This window comes from Sturnira hondurensis, unplaced genomic scaffold, assembly GCF_014824575.4.
Source record: "Sturnira hondurensis isolate 20B ecotype Veracruz unplaced genomic scaffold, ASM1482457v3 Scaffold0008196, whole genome shotgun sequence".
Taxonomy (NCBI): domain Eukaryota; kingdom Metazoa; phylum Chordata; class Mammalia; order Chiroptera; family Phyllostomidae; genus Sturnira; species Sturnira hondurensis.
The window spans coordinates 6,569,404-6,586,926 of record NW_028080827.1 but is presented as its reverse complement, the minus strand read 5'-3'; the positions used below and the strand labels follow the sequence as shown (position 1 = coordinate 6,586,926).

General features: G+C 37.8%; 1 protein-coding gene across 2 annotated transcripts in view; it reads left to right on the top strand.

The window, feature by feature from the left end:
* Positions 1–17,523, top strand: part of DMXL2 (Dmx like 2) — a 133,178-nt gene that overhangs the window by 28,819 nt on the left and 86,836 nt on the right. For both annotated transcript variants that reach the window (XM_037054633.1, XM_037054632.1), the window contains exons 3-6: positions 1,313–1,384; positions 4,037–4,115; positions 4,958–5,093; positions 5,761–5,827. In XM_037054633.1, the coding sequence (XP_036910528.1) occupies positions 1,313–1,384; positions 4,037–4,115; positions 4,958–5,093; positions 5,761–5,827 (354 nt within the window). The remainder of the gene's footprint in view (positions 1–1,312; positions 1,385–4,036; positions 4,116–4,957; positions 5,094–5,760; positions 5,828–17,523) is intronic.

Sequence of the window (17,523 nt, the reverse complement as noted above, 5' to 3'; positions counted from 1 at the left end):
CTTTAAACCTGCCTAGAGATGTATGAGAGTTGTCAGAGATAAATTTTAGTAAATTGTATATTTTCTGTGATAAACACAATAAACAAATCTCTGGGGGCAAAGTTTAAAAAATATGTATATAAGACCTTCATGTTTGTAACCATGTTACTACTTTCCTTACCAGGTTGAAAGAAAAGAAGGCAAAATTGTGATATGTTTGATGTATTGTCTTTTTTTCCTCTCCTTTTATTTCCATTATTCCTAGTCCTTGTGATAACTTTCACACTTACAACCTTATGTTAGTCAGCTACTATTGTTTATTCATTCATTGAGATGTTGGATGTGATCATTCATAACACTTTTGGCTTATTACCTCAGCCAGGCATTTTAAGTAGCTTTTCCCCATCATTGCGGATTGAAAGTTTTTTTCCTAGCAAAGAATGTTAGATGTTGAGTAACTGTTGAAATCACTTATTGGTGTGAGAGTACCCTGAAATCACAGTGGATCTTTTTGGCTAGCCTCAAATGAATATATACTTGACTTCGTTTCATAGGTTAACCAGTAGGTCCAGGGGTATGAAAAGGGATGACTTTTGGTCTGTTCCCTGTAGTTGATTCCCTCTTGCTAAGATGAGGGTGAACTGGGAAATGGCATTCGAGTTACTGGAAATCAGGCTCTTCTAGGAGCCTGGTAGTTTCTAGGAGCACAGGGATTTCTGTGCCCTCTTATCAGGTGTATGACCTAGAGCAAAGTTGCCCCACCCTCAAACCCCTAGCTGAGTCCACTGGAGGGGTCTGCTTCACTCCTTCTTCCCTAGGGGCAGCCTGTGTCTGTCTGGTTTCTCCTTAGTCCATTTTCCCTCTTCCTTCTTCTAGATGGTCTGCCCAATTCCTGTTTTTGTTTGCTTATGTAATTAATGTCATTTTGTTTGATATATTTTTAATATTCATGACTCTTTGATGTCTTTTTCTACTCATGGTTTTTTTATTATATTCACTGAACTATAAAGTTTCTCACAGATGTAGCTTTGAAATGTATTTTTGTTAATAAAGTTATTTCTATGTTCAAATGAAAATTCTTATAGAAAATGATGATTTCTTTAAATAGGTCAACCTTGTATTTGATGTGTGAATTAAAGCCTGCTGAATTTTTGCTAACAGAAAAGAGATTCTTAAATTCAGTACTTTTCCAGTTTTGTGTATGGAAGGGAATAAACCATGACTACTGTATTAGGATTTTATTATATGTAATTAGTTTATACATTATTGTGAAAAGAAGGTTATCTTTATTTTTTTCTTTTCCTAAATACTAATTCTTTGTTCATTTTTTTAGATTGCAGCTTCATATGGTAATGCTGTTTGTATTTTTGAGCCCTTGGGCATAAACTCTCATAAGAGAAATTGCGTAAGTATTAAATGATAGTGCAAAACTTTGAGAGTAAAGTTTAGAATCAAGTTGTTAGCAATAAAGAGCTTCTTAGGACCTGATGCTGAAGGTGGTCTGGAATGTCTCTCAGCTTGGTCTGATGCTTAGGGTAAGACCTAGGCCTTTTAGAAACTTGGTTTACATTCCATATATCCCTAGGCCTTTTAGAAACTCAGTTTTCTGGAATATTACTAATTAAGATTTACCGGGTTAATCCTCTCTGATATCACTCCAGCTACACTGACATTATTACTGTTCTTAGAACAGTTATTCTCCTGTTTTAGGGACTTTGCATTGGCTGCTCTTTTGTGTGGAGTGTTCTTTCTTTAAAGGATAGCTGACGCTCCTACTACTTTGTCTTTGCTCAATAGTATCTTCTCAGTGGGTTCTGCCTTGATCACCCTTTTAAAACTTGCCACTTGCTCCTACAACCTTTATTCTAATCCCCATCCTTCTGCTTTTAACTTTTTTCCATAGCACTTACCTTGTTTTTTAATTGTAAGCTCCATGAAGGTAGGAACTTTGTTTGTTCTGTTCACTGGGGTATCCCAAGTACTTAGGATGTTTCTGGAACATACTAGGCTCATAAATTTTTGTTGAATGAAGGAGTTAGGAGCTTAGATAAATTCACTTACTGGCTAAGTGGTCTAGCATATTACATTGAGAAACATTAAGATTATTCCGGGTTCTGTGTTTTATTTCACCTTCATATTCAGAATATCCCATATGGTTAGAATTATTAACCCCTTTAAAAATCACTACATGAATTAGAATTCCACCATCACTCACAAATAGTCAGAACTGCCAATGTGAAATTTGAATGCCAGGAGTATGTATTACCAGTAATTTTTTTAAAAAGTATATATGTGTATTTAAAAAGATTTGTTTATTTTTAGAGAGGGGGAGGAAAGGAAAAAGAGAGGGAGGAAGACATCAATGTGTGGTTGCCTCTCATGTGCCCCATACTGGGGACCTGGCCTGCACCCCAGGCATGTACTGTGACTGCGATTTGAACCAGTGCCCCTTTAGTTCGCAGGCCCAAACTCAGTCCACTGAGCTATACCAGCCAGGGCTGAAAAAGTATATTCTTAAGTACATTAAAGCAAGTGGTGTTTGTGTTTCATAAGATGTATGATTTGAATTTCTTTTTACATTTCCAAAAATTACAATTAAAATAATTAGTCTTTGCCCTGTGATAGTATTATGAAATGTATACTAAATTTTAGAATGCTTACAAGTCACCTAGAGTGACTTAAAAATTCACACTACAGGTCTCATTTCCCAAATTTCTGCTATGTATTTGGCCCACACATTATACTCAAAGAAGTATTAAAGCATATTGGGGATACTTATAGTTTTAGGAATGATTTAATTATTATTTTGAAATAGATTTATTGAACAGTATTTAAAATACTATTGTGACTATTCAGCAGTGGTATAAAAATAACATTTTTGGATAATAAAATGCAAGTTTAGCAGTTATATTTTTAATAGATTTTATTTATTTATTTTTAGAGAGAGGGGATGGGAGGGAGAAAGAGAAGGAGAGAAACATTGATCAGTTGCCTCTTACATACCCCCAACTGGGGATCTGACCTACAACCCAGCCATGTGCCCTGACTGGGAATCAGACCAGTGATCTTTGGTTTGCAGGCCAATCCTCAATCCACTGAGCCACTCCAGCCAGGGCTGCAGTCATATTTTAAAATTCTGCCTATAGATAGTCAGAAATCTTGAATAAAGTATTTAATTGTTAAATATCCTAAAGATATTATAAAGAGAGAGGGGATTGCACTTGTTACTGTCCAAGCTGTTAATGTACAACTTGCCTGGTCACATAGCTATATGTTGCAGAATACTTTCACAAAAGACTTTTGCATTTATATACTATAAAGAAATATCTAATATTCTTTTTATGTAGATACTTCTATTACATGGAAGGCCTTTTGACTTTTTAAACTTTTATTTCTACTTTTTAGAGCAAAAATAGAAAAAAGGATGGAAATTATTCAAATAAATATAATGTAGGTCAGGTTTGTGGATTTTATATGTTATATCATTCTAATTTGTTGACCTTTGGGGAAGTATATCTAGTTTTATTATAGACATTGAACTTCTTTCTAAGGTGCATTTATTTTGTTTTTATAAACATTTATTGAATATTTGTGTACTAGCCATTAAAACACTAAAGACGTAATTCCTGCCCTAGAGTAGTAAGTTCATGGGAGAATGAGGTGTGCACGAATGAATAATAATTCAGAGTGACCAATGAGGTGACTATTTCAGCTAGATCTTGATGTACATATAGGAGTTTGCAGGTGAAGAGAGGACAAGGTGTTTTAAGTATAAGAATGTATTTATAGACATGGAAGGAAGCCTGAGATAACAAATTGTGCTTAGGCATGGCAAGTAGTGTGGTATGGTACAGAGTAAGTGGAACCATTGGAAGTTTTTGAAAAAAACCAAAACAAACAAAAAAACCCCCAGTGCTTTGAAAATAATAGTGCAAAATTTCATCTTTGTTTTAGGTCATGTGGTCTTAAGTTGAAGAAAATGATGAAATACTAGTGTTTGTGGAAATTATTTTAAAAGCATATTTTTTTCTTTGTTCTTTCTCTTTATATATTCCAGCAACTCAAGTGTCAGTGGCTTAAAACTGGACAGTTTTTTTTGAGTTCCGTGACATACAATTTGGCATGGGACCCTCAAGGTATTCAGTGATTCTATTTAGAAATTTTGAAAAGTAAATAATTTGTTTTAAATGTATGATTATGGTGTGATATAGTCTCCTATAGTAAGAAAGTGATCAACAGTATATTTTCTTTTCGCTAGTGAATGAATGTACTTTTTTCCTTCTTGGTATACCTTGCTTTATACAGTGCTGAATTTATTATTAATTCTGTGCTTTCCTCCTCTGCCTTTGAATGTTTTACTTTTAGAACAATGATGATTTGTGTCTTTAGTGAACATTCTTTTGCTGCATTTTGCCTTTAGCTGTTTTTATTAAGAAATAAAATCAGAAATTAAACAGGCACTCCCCCCCCTCAAAAAAAAGAACCCGCTATTTTATTTTGTTATTTGTATTTCAGGAAGCTGTTGTTCTTAATTTTGAAAGATTAGAAACCTCTAATGATTAGAGGTTTCTAAAGATTAGAAACCTCCCCTTTTATATTCACAATTAATGAAGGGTAGTTTTTATATTCCAAGTAGAATAACAAACTCCATTAATTTTTAGTTATGTCTTATATCCTAACAACATTCTGTGTAGTATTTTTTGGCTTTTTTAATCCTACTTTTTATTTTATTTTTTAAAAAAGATTTACCTGATACATAATAGCTCTTTGCCAGTAAAGCTTTTCTTTTTTGTTCTCAGGTTTCTCCCCAGAACTACTCTTTCTTGTCTAGGGACCCTTAGAATTTTTAAATGGATATACCCCAAGTGTTTTTTATAGACAGTAGGCTTATTTTTCACAGTATAGTTTAGAAGCCCACATGTGTGTTCCCTCTCTAGAAAATCTTTGCTTATTCACCAGAACATTCTTTAATTTTCAGATAACAGATTGTTGACAGCAACTGATTTTATTCAGTTGTGGGCTCCTCCGGGAGGTGACATTCCGGAAGAAGAGGAAGAAATTGATAATAAAATTCCTCCTGTTTTAAGTGATTGGAAGTGCATCTGGCAGTGCAAGTTAGTGTCTAACTCTGTTGTTATGTTTATTCATTTTTTAAAAGAGTTTTCTAAAATACGATCCCTTTCATAATCATCTTTATTTTTTGATGTTACCATTGCATTTAGAAGCCTACAACATAGAATTTTTCTAACCAAAATTATTATAATATCTTTGTTCAGTCTGTGTTATAGTTGATTGTTTAAGAAAAGGACAAAAATATTTTTATAGTATAACCTCAGGACTTGGGTTGTCATGGTTGGCACATAGGAATTACTCACGAAGGGGAGAGATGTGGCTAGTGATGGTGTGGTGGGAGAGACGTGCTGAAAGTTGCCAGTCACTCTTACAAGTCGAAGGATAGTTGACCTGTTAGCAATGTGGATTATGTGAAGGGGACCAGTTGGCCAGGGAAGATGATGAGCTTAGCTTTTAACATATTTAGGATGTTGGCAGGACTTGTAGGTGGAGATACTTACACGTGTTAATTGCACTCCTTTTTGGATCCCCAAAGTGAGCTTCAGATCAGTTTTAATTAATTTGTATTTTTAGGGAGGTGAAATATTTTATTTTTAGAGAATTGAAAACACTCTGGTTCTGATGATGGTAATAATGTTATTTTGACCATTTGTATGTACAGTATTCCAAATTTTTAAAATGTTAACTGTTCAACTTTCTTTTTTTTAGAACCTCAGTATCTGTACACTTGATGGAATGGTCCCCTGATGGTGAATATTTTGCTACTGCTGGAAAGGTAAAGGACTAAACAAAATATAAACAAAAGAAACAATTAAAAATATTCTTATTCATTCTTAGTTTCAGTTTTTTCATCTGTAAAATTGGAATAATTTTACTCTGCAAAGTTGGCCTGAGGAATAGTGATAAATTTGTACATAAGATCAGGTATGTTTCCCATAGGTAGTAGGCACTTGGGAAATAATGGCTATTATTATTCTTATTTGAGCTTTTAGAAAGAGTCTTTTTTTAAAAATTATTTTTATATCAAAATATCATAAATTCATAATTAAAAAGTAAAACAGTAACACTGGAATCACAATGGGAGGAAGCACTCCCTTCTTCCTGGAGGGAGTTATTTGTCAAATTGCATATTTTGGTACTTCCTTCCATGTTCCTAAATAACTTGGTTTTGCTCCAATTCCCTCATTCTTTTTTGTTTATATTTGAGAATCATCTCCTTTCTGCCTGCTAAGGGAGCCAGGACTTTAGTTCCCTAGCTGATGACTCCAACCCTGTCCCTACTTCTAGTACATGTGCATATCTCTTCTCTTCCTCAGGTATTCCTGTGGTAGGTAGCACCTAATTTTCTATAAATCAGTATTTATGGTTCACATTATTGATTGTGCAATCTATTCTTCACAGAATAATTACTTTGGTGTGAATAATCACTTTGTTTCTCTATTTGCTTAGTTTTCTTTATACCTAATTCGTCTCCTAAATCTTTGACAGGTTTTGAATCTTCTCTCATTTACAGTCTCACATAGGAAGCATCTTAGAGACGTGTGTTCTCTTTGCTCCATTTGGCTTTAGTTGCTCTCCGAGTATAAAATAGTAGAGCTGTGATTTGGGGATTTTCCTTTAGTGATCTCAGGAGATTATCTTTGCCTGTCTTCTTTGTTAAATTCCTAGTTTTGTAGCTTCATTTATTTTCCTCTTTCCTTGTCTTGATGGAGATATCATCTAGTAGTTTCCTTAGAAATGCTAAATGGGAAAAAACATTTTGAGGACTTGCAAATGTGAATAAATATATCTTCTGCTTTTATAGCTTGATTTGGCTGGGCAGGGAATTGGGTTGAAAATATTTTTGCCCCTCAGAATTTTTTAAGTCGTGGTTCTGTTGCCCTTTAGCTTCCGGTGTTGCCATCTGAGGAGCAGAGTCCCATATGACCATGCTCCCCCATCTTCCACTTGTAGAGGTTTTAAGACTCTTCCCCTGTCCCTGATGGTCTGAAACTTCATGATGATGCCATGGTATGGGAAGTCATCTGTAAATATTTTAGTATGTATCTCTAAGGAATAATGACTTTTTTGTGCAGGTAATTGGTGGGCCTGTTCAGTCTGAAAATTCGTGTCCTTCAGTTCAGGAAGATGATTCTATATTATTTCTTTTGTGTTGTCTTTTCTCGTGGATCTCCCCTTAATCAGATGTGAGTCCTTCCATACTGATCCTCTAGTTTACATTTTTCCCTTCTCCTATTTTCTGTCTTTTCATCTTTTAATTAAAAATTATTTTAGCCCTGGCTGGTGTAGCTCAGTGGATTGAGCGCGGACCTGCGAACCAGACGATTGCGGTTCAATTCCCAGTCAGGGCACATGCCTGGGTTGCAGGCCAGTTCCCTGCAGGCCAACTCCCAGCAGGGGACGCACGAAAGGCAACCATACATTGATGTTTCTCTCCCTCTCTCCTTCCCTTCCCCTCTAAAGATAAATAAATAAATTTTAAAAAAATTATTTTCATTTCTTTGTTTTTGTTTAATTTCTGGGGGATTTTTCATCTTCTACTCAGGAATAATTATTTCCTACTATTTTTAATTTTCAAGAGTTTTTTCTTATACTGTGAATACTCCTTTTTCAATTACAAATATTTTATAAATATGTAAGATATAATAATTAAACAAATATACATGTGCCTGTTATCCAGTTTGAGGCAAAGAACATAAAACCAATGGGTTCCTTATCCTTCTGCTTGCATTTCTTTCTTCCCCTCGCACTCTGGTAACCGGAATCCCAAATTTATGTTTTATTTCCTTGTCTTTTTTTAAATAGTGTCTTATGTGTGAATTCTCAAATAATATAATGTTTAGTTTTGCATAGTTTAAAAAAATATTTTATTGATTATGCTATTACATTGTCCCATTTCCTCCCCTTCATTCCCCTCTAGCCTGCACACCCCTCCCACCCACAATCTCCCACTTTAGTTCATCTCCATGTGTCTTAAGTTCTTTAGCTTCTACATTTCCCACACTATTCTTGTCCTCCCTCTTGTCTCTTTTCTCCCTACCATCTATGTTACTTATTCTCTTTACCTTTTCCCCCTCTTTTCTCCTCCCACTCCCCTTTTAACTAACCCTCCATGTGATCTCCATTTCTGTGGTTCTGTTTCTGTTCTAGTTGTTTGCTTAGTTTGCCTTTGTTTTAGGTGTGGTTGTTAATAACTGAGTTTTCTGTCCTTTCACTGTTCATATTTTTTATCTTCTTTTTTTTAGATAAGTCTCTTTAACATTTCATATAATAAGGGCTTGGTGATGATGAACTCCGTGAACTTGACCTTATCTGAGAAGCACTTTATCTGTCCTTCCATTCTAAATGAAAGCTTTGCTAGATAGAGCAATCTTGGATGTAGGTCTTTGGATTTCATGACTTGGAATACTTCTTTCCAGCCCCTTCTTGCCTGTAAGGTCTCTTTTGAGAAGTCAGCTGACAGTTTGATGGGAACTCCTTTGTAGGTGACTATCCCCTTATCTCTTGCTGCTTCTAGAATTCTCTCCTTCATTTTAATCTTGGCTAATGTAATGATGATGTGCCTTGGTGTGTTCCTTCTTGGGTCCAACTTCTTTGGGACTCTGAGCTTCCTGGACTTCCTGGAAGTCTATTTCCTTTGCCAGATTGGGGAAGTTCTCCTTTATTATTTGTTCAGATAAGCTTTCCACTTGTCGCTCTTCCTCTTCCCCTTCTGGTACCCCTATAATTCGGATGTTGGAACATTTAAAAATGTCCTGGAGGTTCCTAAGCCTCTCCTCATTTTTAAAAAATTTTTGTTTCTTCATTCTTTTCTGTTTGGTTGTTTCTTTCTTCCTTCTGGTCCATTCCATTGATTTGAGTCCCAGTTTCCTTTCAATCACTATTGGTTCCCTGTGCACTTTCCTTCATTTCACTTAGTGTAGCCTTCATTTTTTTTTTGGTCTAATTTGTGACCCAAATCAACCAGTTCTGTGAGCATCCTGATCACCAGTGCTTTGAAGTATGCATCTGATAGGTTTGCTGTCTCTTGGTTGCTTAAAAGTATTGGCTCTGGGGCTTTGATCTATTCTTCCATTTGAGCCATTTTTGGGGAGTCTGGTAGTACCTGTTACGTAGTGAGGGGTGGAGCCTTAGGTGTTCACCAGGGCAGGGCAACACAATTGCTGGGTTGTGATGCTGTATGTGGGGGCGGGGTCAGAGAGGGAACAATGGTGTTTGCTCCGCTCTTGTATTTCAGTCCCTTTAGCTACTTCCCACAAGCAAATTGGGCCCTTCTGGTTCTGGTTCCTGGGTGGATGGGCTTGTGTACGTTTTAGGACCCTGTGGGTCTCTTCAATAAACTCTCCTGTGAGGCTCGAAGTCTCTTCTGGTACCTCAACCCCTGAAAGTTTTTCCAATTGGTGCTTTTAGGCTTTAATTCCTGGTGCTGGGGTCCTGGTTTGCGCTGTCTGTCTCACTGCTCGTTTTTTGGCCTGGTTTATCTGCACACGAATGTGTGACCGCGGTTAGCCAGCTGCCTTGCACCCTCACTGGGTCTGCTTGTTTCCTCCCCGTGCCCAGGGTCTGCTAGCCCCGTGCCGCCTGCGTGCCAGGTTCTCCAGCCACTGCTTTTTCCTTCTGCGACCCCTCTCTGCCAGCCACCAACTCCACTGCTCTTACTAGTCTGGATAAATGGTTGTCAGACTTCATACAGTTTAATTTTCTGTCAGTCTGGTTGTTTTTTGTTTCTAAATTTTTGTTGTCCTTAATTTTGGTTGTGTGAGGAGGTACAGTATGTCTACCTACGCCTCCATCTTGGCCGCAAGTCCCCCAACCTAGTTTTGCATTTTGAACTTATAAAAATGATACCATACAGCTTTTGAAATACAGCTTTAAGATAGTAAAAATACATTTGTGATAATAGCCATAATGTACTTTTATATTAATGCATTCGGTAACAAAAAATTACATTAAAAAACCACAGTTTAAAGTTAAATTGTATTGTTGTTAGGGAATTAAAGCTTCCCTGTTACACTTTGTAAGATGAGGATAGGTGTTCCAAGAACACCAGAATTTACCCAAGGCCTTTGAGTTAATCTCTAGTTGTAGAACACTGAACTGTTTTGTGGTTGAATAATTTACTGGGCAGAGAGGTGGTTGCTCAACAAAGAGGAAGAATGTACAGCATTACAGACAGACTGTGACTGTATAGTTTAGCAGTAAACTAAATAACAGTTTCAAAGTACTGAAAAGGGTACAAACTATTTTGAGATATCTGCAGAACTATAATGTCATACCAAGACATCTGTGATTTTTATTAGAAATAAAGTCACAAGTACAGTTCATATTACTTTGGTTTACTTATAACTGAAGTTTAGCATTAGTAATTTTGTAATTAGCAGTTATGAAACTAGAAAAGTAATTGTTTTTTTCCCCACTCACGTTAATTTTGGGTCTTATTTTTCTTGATTTTTGAAGAAGCAGACCCTGAAACAAAGATTCAAGCATAAGTAATTAACTTTTTGAAGAATTATCACAAAGAAATATACTGGATTTGAGGCTGGAAGGTGAAGGTGCTTAGTAAAGGGTATGTTATCACTCAGGTGATTAATAAGTTTAAATCCCTGGGTGACTCTGGGAGCCAGTGTTCTGACAACATTATGTTCCTCACAACATTATGTACCTCACACATGTTCTTCTCACACATGAGTCATTGGCTGAGGTCTGGTGGGGCAGCACATTAATTCTCAGCACACACACAACTCTTAGAAAAAGGCTCATGCAAAGGTATACAGATGCTTAAAATGCTAAGGCATGAGAGGATACACTTAATGAATTTTATATCTTGAATTTTGTCCACTGGCCTCACGCCTTTACCATCTCTACTGTTATAATCTGGTTGAAGCCCCCATCATTTATCACTTGTATTATTGTGTTACATTCTTAATTGGCTTCCTAACTTCAGCTGTGTTTTTATATAGTGTATTTTCAAACCATCAACTGAGGTGATCTTTTTAAAATATAAGTCAAAGCCGCCATTCAAGATGGCAGTGTAGTTAAACATGGCTTGCTTCTTTGTACAACCACATCAAAATTACAACTGAACTATAGGACAATCATTATTCAGTTATTCAGAACCACCAGATACAGAGCTGAATGGAAGTCCTACAACTACAGAATTAAAGAAGAAACCACATTGAGACTGGTAGGAGGGGTGGAGACACAGAATGGGCTGGTCCCATACTCCCATGTGGTAGGTAAAAATCAGGGGGATATGTTGGGAGCAAGGGGTCCCAGTCCCACACCAGGCCACCCCCATCCCAGAGTTTCGGTGCCAGAAAGATAAGTCCTGATAACGTCTGGCTGTGAAAACATGTGGGGATTGAGGCTGTGGTAGACAGATTGCTAGAGTCCCAAGCAGTTCCTCTTAAGGGGCAGGACACAGACTTACCTGGACTTACTCCCTCTGAGCTATTGTACGGAAACAGCAGATTGAAAGGCACCAGAGGTACATGGGAGGAACTGAAGTGTGTGTCATCAGGGTAAGAGTTGGGGGACAGCTTCCTTATAGACATAAGTGCTGGCAGAAGGTGTTATTTCTTCTATGAGCCCTCCTGCCACTGCCTGGGCAGGTGGGCATCACATTGATACTTCATCAGACTGGCTCACACTGTTTGCCTTACCCTGGTGATTCTCCAAATCTTCACCCCACCCAACTTTTGGGCCCACCCAAGGTGTTTCCAGTGGCTTTTCTATATGAATGGCTTGACTTGCTTCATGCTTCAGATTCTCCTAAATTCTCTTAAACAAACAGCGTTTATTCTCAGTGGGCTCTGTGCCTATTGCTGAGTGGCCCCAGGCCTGGTACTAGCAGTAGCTTGCCTTGGTTCACAGCTTGGACTTGCTTGGGTACCTCCTAGTCCAGAGCAAGTAGCAGCCAACTGCAGATGTTGTATAGCTTATGCCAGGTGGCCCTAGACAGAACACAGGAGGTGGCTGACCTTGACCTGTGCCTCCATGGAGGGCCCAGAGCCTGTGCACCCAGTGGACCGCTGCAGACCATGTCAGAGCACCATCATCCAATCACCTCCATAAGTGACACACTCAAGGGGTGGACTCAGTGGACATTAGAGCCTGAAATAAGTCCTGCTCTGAGGTGTTGGCCCCTGCATAGCTGATCCTCGATGGTGGTTGGAGGTTGGTAGTCAGTGATGACAGCCAGTCTTTGGAGCTGATTGGCCTGGGTAAGTGGCTCCCAGTGACCTGCCAACAGCAATCAAGGCTCAACTGCAAGAGGGGGTTGTACACAGCTCACATGATGGTTGTACACAGCACCATGTGAATACCCAGCTTGGGTGATAGGAAAGGCTGTGCCACTGGACCCCATAGGTCCTACACAGGCCACTTACTACATTATACATTAGGCCACTCCTCAAAGCCAGGGAGTTGTAGCAGCTCTAGCTAATACATAGAAACAAACACAGGGAGGCTGCCAAAATAAGGAGACAAAGAAACATGACCCAAATGAAAGAACAGAACAAAACTCCAGAATAAACCTTAACAAAATGGAGAGAAACAATCTACTAGATGCAGAGTTTAAAATACTGGTTATAAGGTTGCTCAGTGAACTTAATGAGAACTTCAACAGCATAGAAAAGGGCATGAAAACTGTAAAAGAGAACAGGTCAGAAATGAAGGTTACACTAGCTGAAAAAACAATTTACAGGGACTCAACAGTAGAGTGGATGAAGCCTAGAATCAAATCAGCTATATAGAATCAGCAGAAAACACCCAATCAGAACAACAAGAAGAAAAAAAGAATCCAAAAAAAGTGAGCATAGTATAAGGAGCCTCTGGGACAACTTTAAGCATACCAATATTCCCACATGGGGGTGCCAGAAGGAGAGGGGAGAGAGCAAGAAATTTAAGACAAATTTGATAAAATAATGAAAGAAAACTTCCCTAACTTGGTGAAGGAAATAGGCATGCACGTCCAGAAAGCACAGGGAGTCCCATTCAAGATGGACACAAAGAGGCTCACACCATGGCACATTATAATTAAAATGCCAAAGGTTAAAGATAAAGAGAGAATCTTAAAAGCAAGAGAAAAGCAATTAGTTATGTATAAGTGTAGCTCCTATAAGAATGTCAGCTGATTTCTCTAAAGAAACTTTGCAGCCTGGAAAGAATTAGCAAGAAATATTCAAAGTGATGAAAAGAAAGAACCTACAACCAAGATTACTCTAACCAGCAAAGCTATCATTTAGAATCAAAGTACAAATAAAGAGCTTCCCACACAAGAAAGAGCTAAAGGAGTTCATCTCCTCCAAACTAGCATTATATGAAATGTTCTAAGTGTCATCTTTGAGAAGAACAAGAAGATCAAAAATATGAACAATAAAATGGGAGTAAATACATATCCATAATTGAATGTAAAAAACAAAATTAATGAACAGGAACAGAAAAAGAATCATAGATACAGAGAACATTTTGATGGTTGCCAAATGGATGGAGGGTCAGAGGGATGGCCAAAAAAGGTGAAGGGATTGAGAAGCACAAATTGGTAGTTACAGAATAATCATGGGGATGTAAAGTACAGCCTAGGGAATGTAGTAGCCAGAGATACGTACTGCATGTCCCATGGACATGGACGGTGAGTGGTGTGGGGATTGCCTGAGGGAATGGGGGGTCTGGGTGGAGGGAGCCAAAAGGGGAAAAATTGAGGTAACTATAATAGCATAAGTAATAAAATATAATTTAAATTCAAAACAGTTGTCCTGGCTGGCATGACTCAGTGGGTTGAACTTTAGCTAGCAAATCAAAAGGTCACTAGTTTGATTCCCAGTCAGACCACATGCCTGGTTTGAAGGCCAGGTCACCAATTGGGCAGGTGAGAGAAAACTGAATGATGTTTCTCTCCCACTCTTTCTCCCTCCATTCCCTTCTCTCTAAAAGTAAGTAAAAATCTTTAAAAAATTACCTAAGTCAAATCATGTCATGCCTTAGTTCAGAACTGTGAAAAGGTTTCTCATTTTATTTAGTAGAATTTTGCCGAAGTCTTTCTGATGCCTTACTAGGGCCCATGCTTAAACCATATTGCCCATTACTTCTGTAAGCCATTCCTTCTGAAACCCTATCTCATGTTACTCTCCTTGCAAACTTGACTCCAACTGCTTGCCCATTGTTTTTTCTGAACAGAGTTTGTTGTTCCTTCTACCTAAAAGACTCCTCCCAGAGACCTGCATGGCTTTTTCGCTTGACTTCTCAGTGAGGCTCTCCCTAGGCACCCCTTTCAGAACTGCACCCTACCTTCCACTGTCCCACTTTCTGTTCCCTTTGACTGACTTGATTTTACTCATAGCACTCAACACTAGAAGTCTGTGTTAGTTTTTGACGTGGCAATTTGTTACCACAAATTTAGCTGATTAAAACCACACCTTTGTTTTCTAAGCCTTTATGGGTTAGATGTCTGGGCGCAGCAGAGCTGGGTGCTATGATCGAGGATTCCAAAGGCTATGATACACGTGCCAGTTGGGCTGAATTCTTCCCTTGAGGCTTGACTCGGGCAGAATACTCTTTCAGGTTGTTGGCAGAATAGTTCTTTGTATGGCCGAGGGCTCGGTGTTTGCTGTCTGTTTGCTGGAGTCTCCTTCAGGCCCTCGGGCCTGTCTGCAGTGCCTTGCCATGTGGGCGTCCTCTCCCTGTCCCCTTTCCTCTTCTCTACCTCTTGCTCTCCCTTTCCCCTCTTCCTCTCCTTCCCTTCTTCCCCCTCATCGATAATAGAGCTATTCAAACAGTAAGGAACCAGAGGAAAATAGAAAATAAATACAGATTAAAATAAATAAATTAGAAGAAAAAATTATATTAGATTTTAAAAACAAAACACTAAAAATTTTGATAAGCCAGTTTAGTTACCTACAAATAAAGATAGGATAGAATGTAGAGATGCAGGCAGAGTTTTTCATAGTGTTTCAAAAGTAAGGTTAATAAAGAAGAAACTTACCAGAATCCTAAAAAAAACTAAGCAACCACCTTTAATTTTTGGTTGCAGTGTTGTCCCCATACACCAAGGTTGTGGGTTTGTTCCCTAGTCGAGCTATGTATGAGTGTCAGTCAATCTGTGCATAAATAAAGTGGAACAACAAAAATCGATGTTAAATAAAAACAACAGCCTAGCACTCCATTATTTCTAAAACTTGACCATGAAAATACCTGCCTACAGGTTTGGGTTTTTTGTTTCACATATTTCTTAGGGTTACCATATACTCATGAATGATTAATAAAGTTAGTCCTGTGATTTAATGAGTCCATATTAGGTAAAACCATGGTTATTTAGTGTAGTGTGACCAGAAAGCTGCTCTAGATTCATACTGGGATGCAGCTTTATAGTATTTCCAGTTAATCATTGCTCTGACATCAGTTTAGCTATTGTTGTGCACACCATGTAAAGGGCATGTTTTACTACCCTTTTCCAAGTAACATTAATAGCACTATGATTATGGGCAGGTATTATATATACTTAAGTTTTTCTGAAAACAGATACTCCAATATATATATTGTCTGATATCCTTTTTATCATGAACTAACTTACCAAAGAAGATGTATTTCAGAATTCTAGCAATCTGTATTTGTAAGGCATACAAGAATCTATCACAGTTGTATTCACATCATGATAGGCCCTCTAATAAATAATATATTATTTTGAATATATATATGCCACATATGTCATATATGTCATATATGTATGTATATGTGTGTGTATACATACATATACATACATACACTTATATATATAATATATCTCTATTTGACAGTGTATTTTTTAGGGAAAACCAACTTGAAATTTTACCTGAAATGAACAACCTTCATATGTTTGGCAAATATTTTTTTGAACACCACCACTTATGCTGAACTGTTCTGTTTGCAATCTCATGATGAAGAGGACAGACTGGATTCTTGCGATGGAACTTAACTTGAGGAAAGACAGAGAAAACATTGTATATTAATAAGTGCTATTCAGAAAATAAACACAGGATCATGCAGTAGTGTGACTTAATGTCCGTAAGAGTTGGTGAACTATAGAGAGATTTTTCTGGGGATATAACTTGAAACTGAGAACTGAATAATAGGTAGAAGAAAACTAATGTTCAGAGGAAAGAGTACTTTTGGCCAAGGGAACACACCAAGTGTAAATGTTAGCTGGGCTTGTGAAAGAACAACAGAAAGCTGAACAACACCTTTGGCTAGGTCAAAGTTTCACATACTTCCGGGTTACGATATCGTGTAGGACAAGATAGGAGTTTCTTAGAGAGGTCAGAGTTAGAGATAGGGAGTTTGAATTCATTAGCCCAAAGACAGTATTTAGAGTTATGGAGCTGGGTGAAATTAACGATGGAGAAAATGTACAATGGAAAAGAGAGTGAGGTTTAGGATAAAGTCCCAGAACCCTTGAAGATTAAAAAGTGGTGAGCCCTGGCTGGTGCGGCTCAGTGGATTGAGTGCTGACCTGTGAGCCAAAGGGTTGCTGGTTTGATTCCCAGTCTAGAGCACATGCTTAGGTTGGGGGCTAGGTCCCCAGTAGGGAGCATGCAAGAGGCAACCACACATTAATCTTTCTCTCCATCTCTTACTCCCTCCTCCTCTCTAAAAAAATAAATTAAAAAAATTTAAAAGTGGGGAAAATGGCATGAAGTGTACAAAGGATGCTGAGAGTGAGGCCCATTAAGGAGGAAAATCTGGAGAATGTGACATTAGAGAAATTAGAAGGAAATCAAGACAGAGAGAATAGTTATAATTCTGTCAAATGATCTACTGTGCATGGGAGAACGGTTTGAACACGTGTGGAAAGGATAGGCCTACCTATGTGGCATAAATTAAAATAGAAACTAACCACTTATAGAGTCAGAGGATTCTAGTGATCTTAGAGGTCATAGAAAGAGCTAACCAGCTGGCCAGGGTTTCCCTTATGTATGCTTAATGTTTTTGGTGATCTCCCTTTGCTTACACCTCAGCTGTGTATCACAGCTGGCTGAACTTTGAGACTATTTTAGGATATCTGTTGACGAGGTCATTTGGTGCTTTAAAAACAATTAATTACTTATGAAAGATGAACAGTATTCATTGTCTAAACATCCTTTGAGTATCTGAACTTCTGCCCCTAATGAATCTGAAAGATGCCTTTGTACTCCAAACAGAAGTAAATAATGAGACTGAAAGCACATTCTCTCGCATGGGACAACTAGATTTTAAGTGCCTTCAAGGCAGTTCTATTTGTATACACCATCTTCTTTTTTTGAGTTTTTACTGCACACAACCTTAGCAATTGATTATTGAGTATTTTTTTCATTGTATTAGTCATGTTTACCTAAGCTGCTTATATTCAGTTCTCCTAAGAGCTAAGTGTTTCATAGTTCTTATAAAAAGATAAGAAAGCCTTACTGGTAAAGATCCTTTGGGGGTTCATAAAATATGTCATGGATTTAAAAAGCTTAT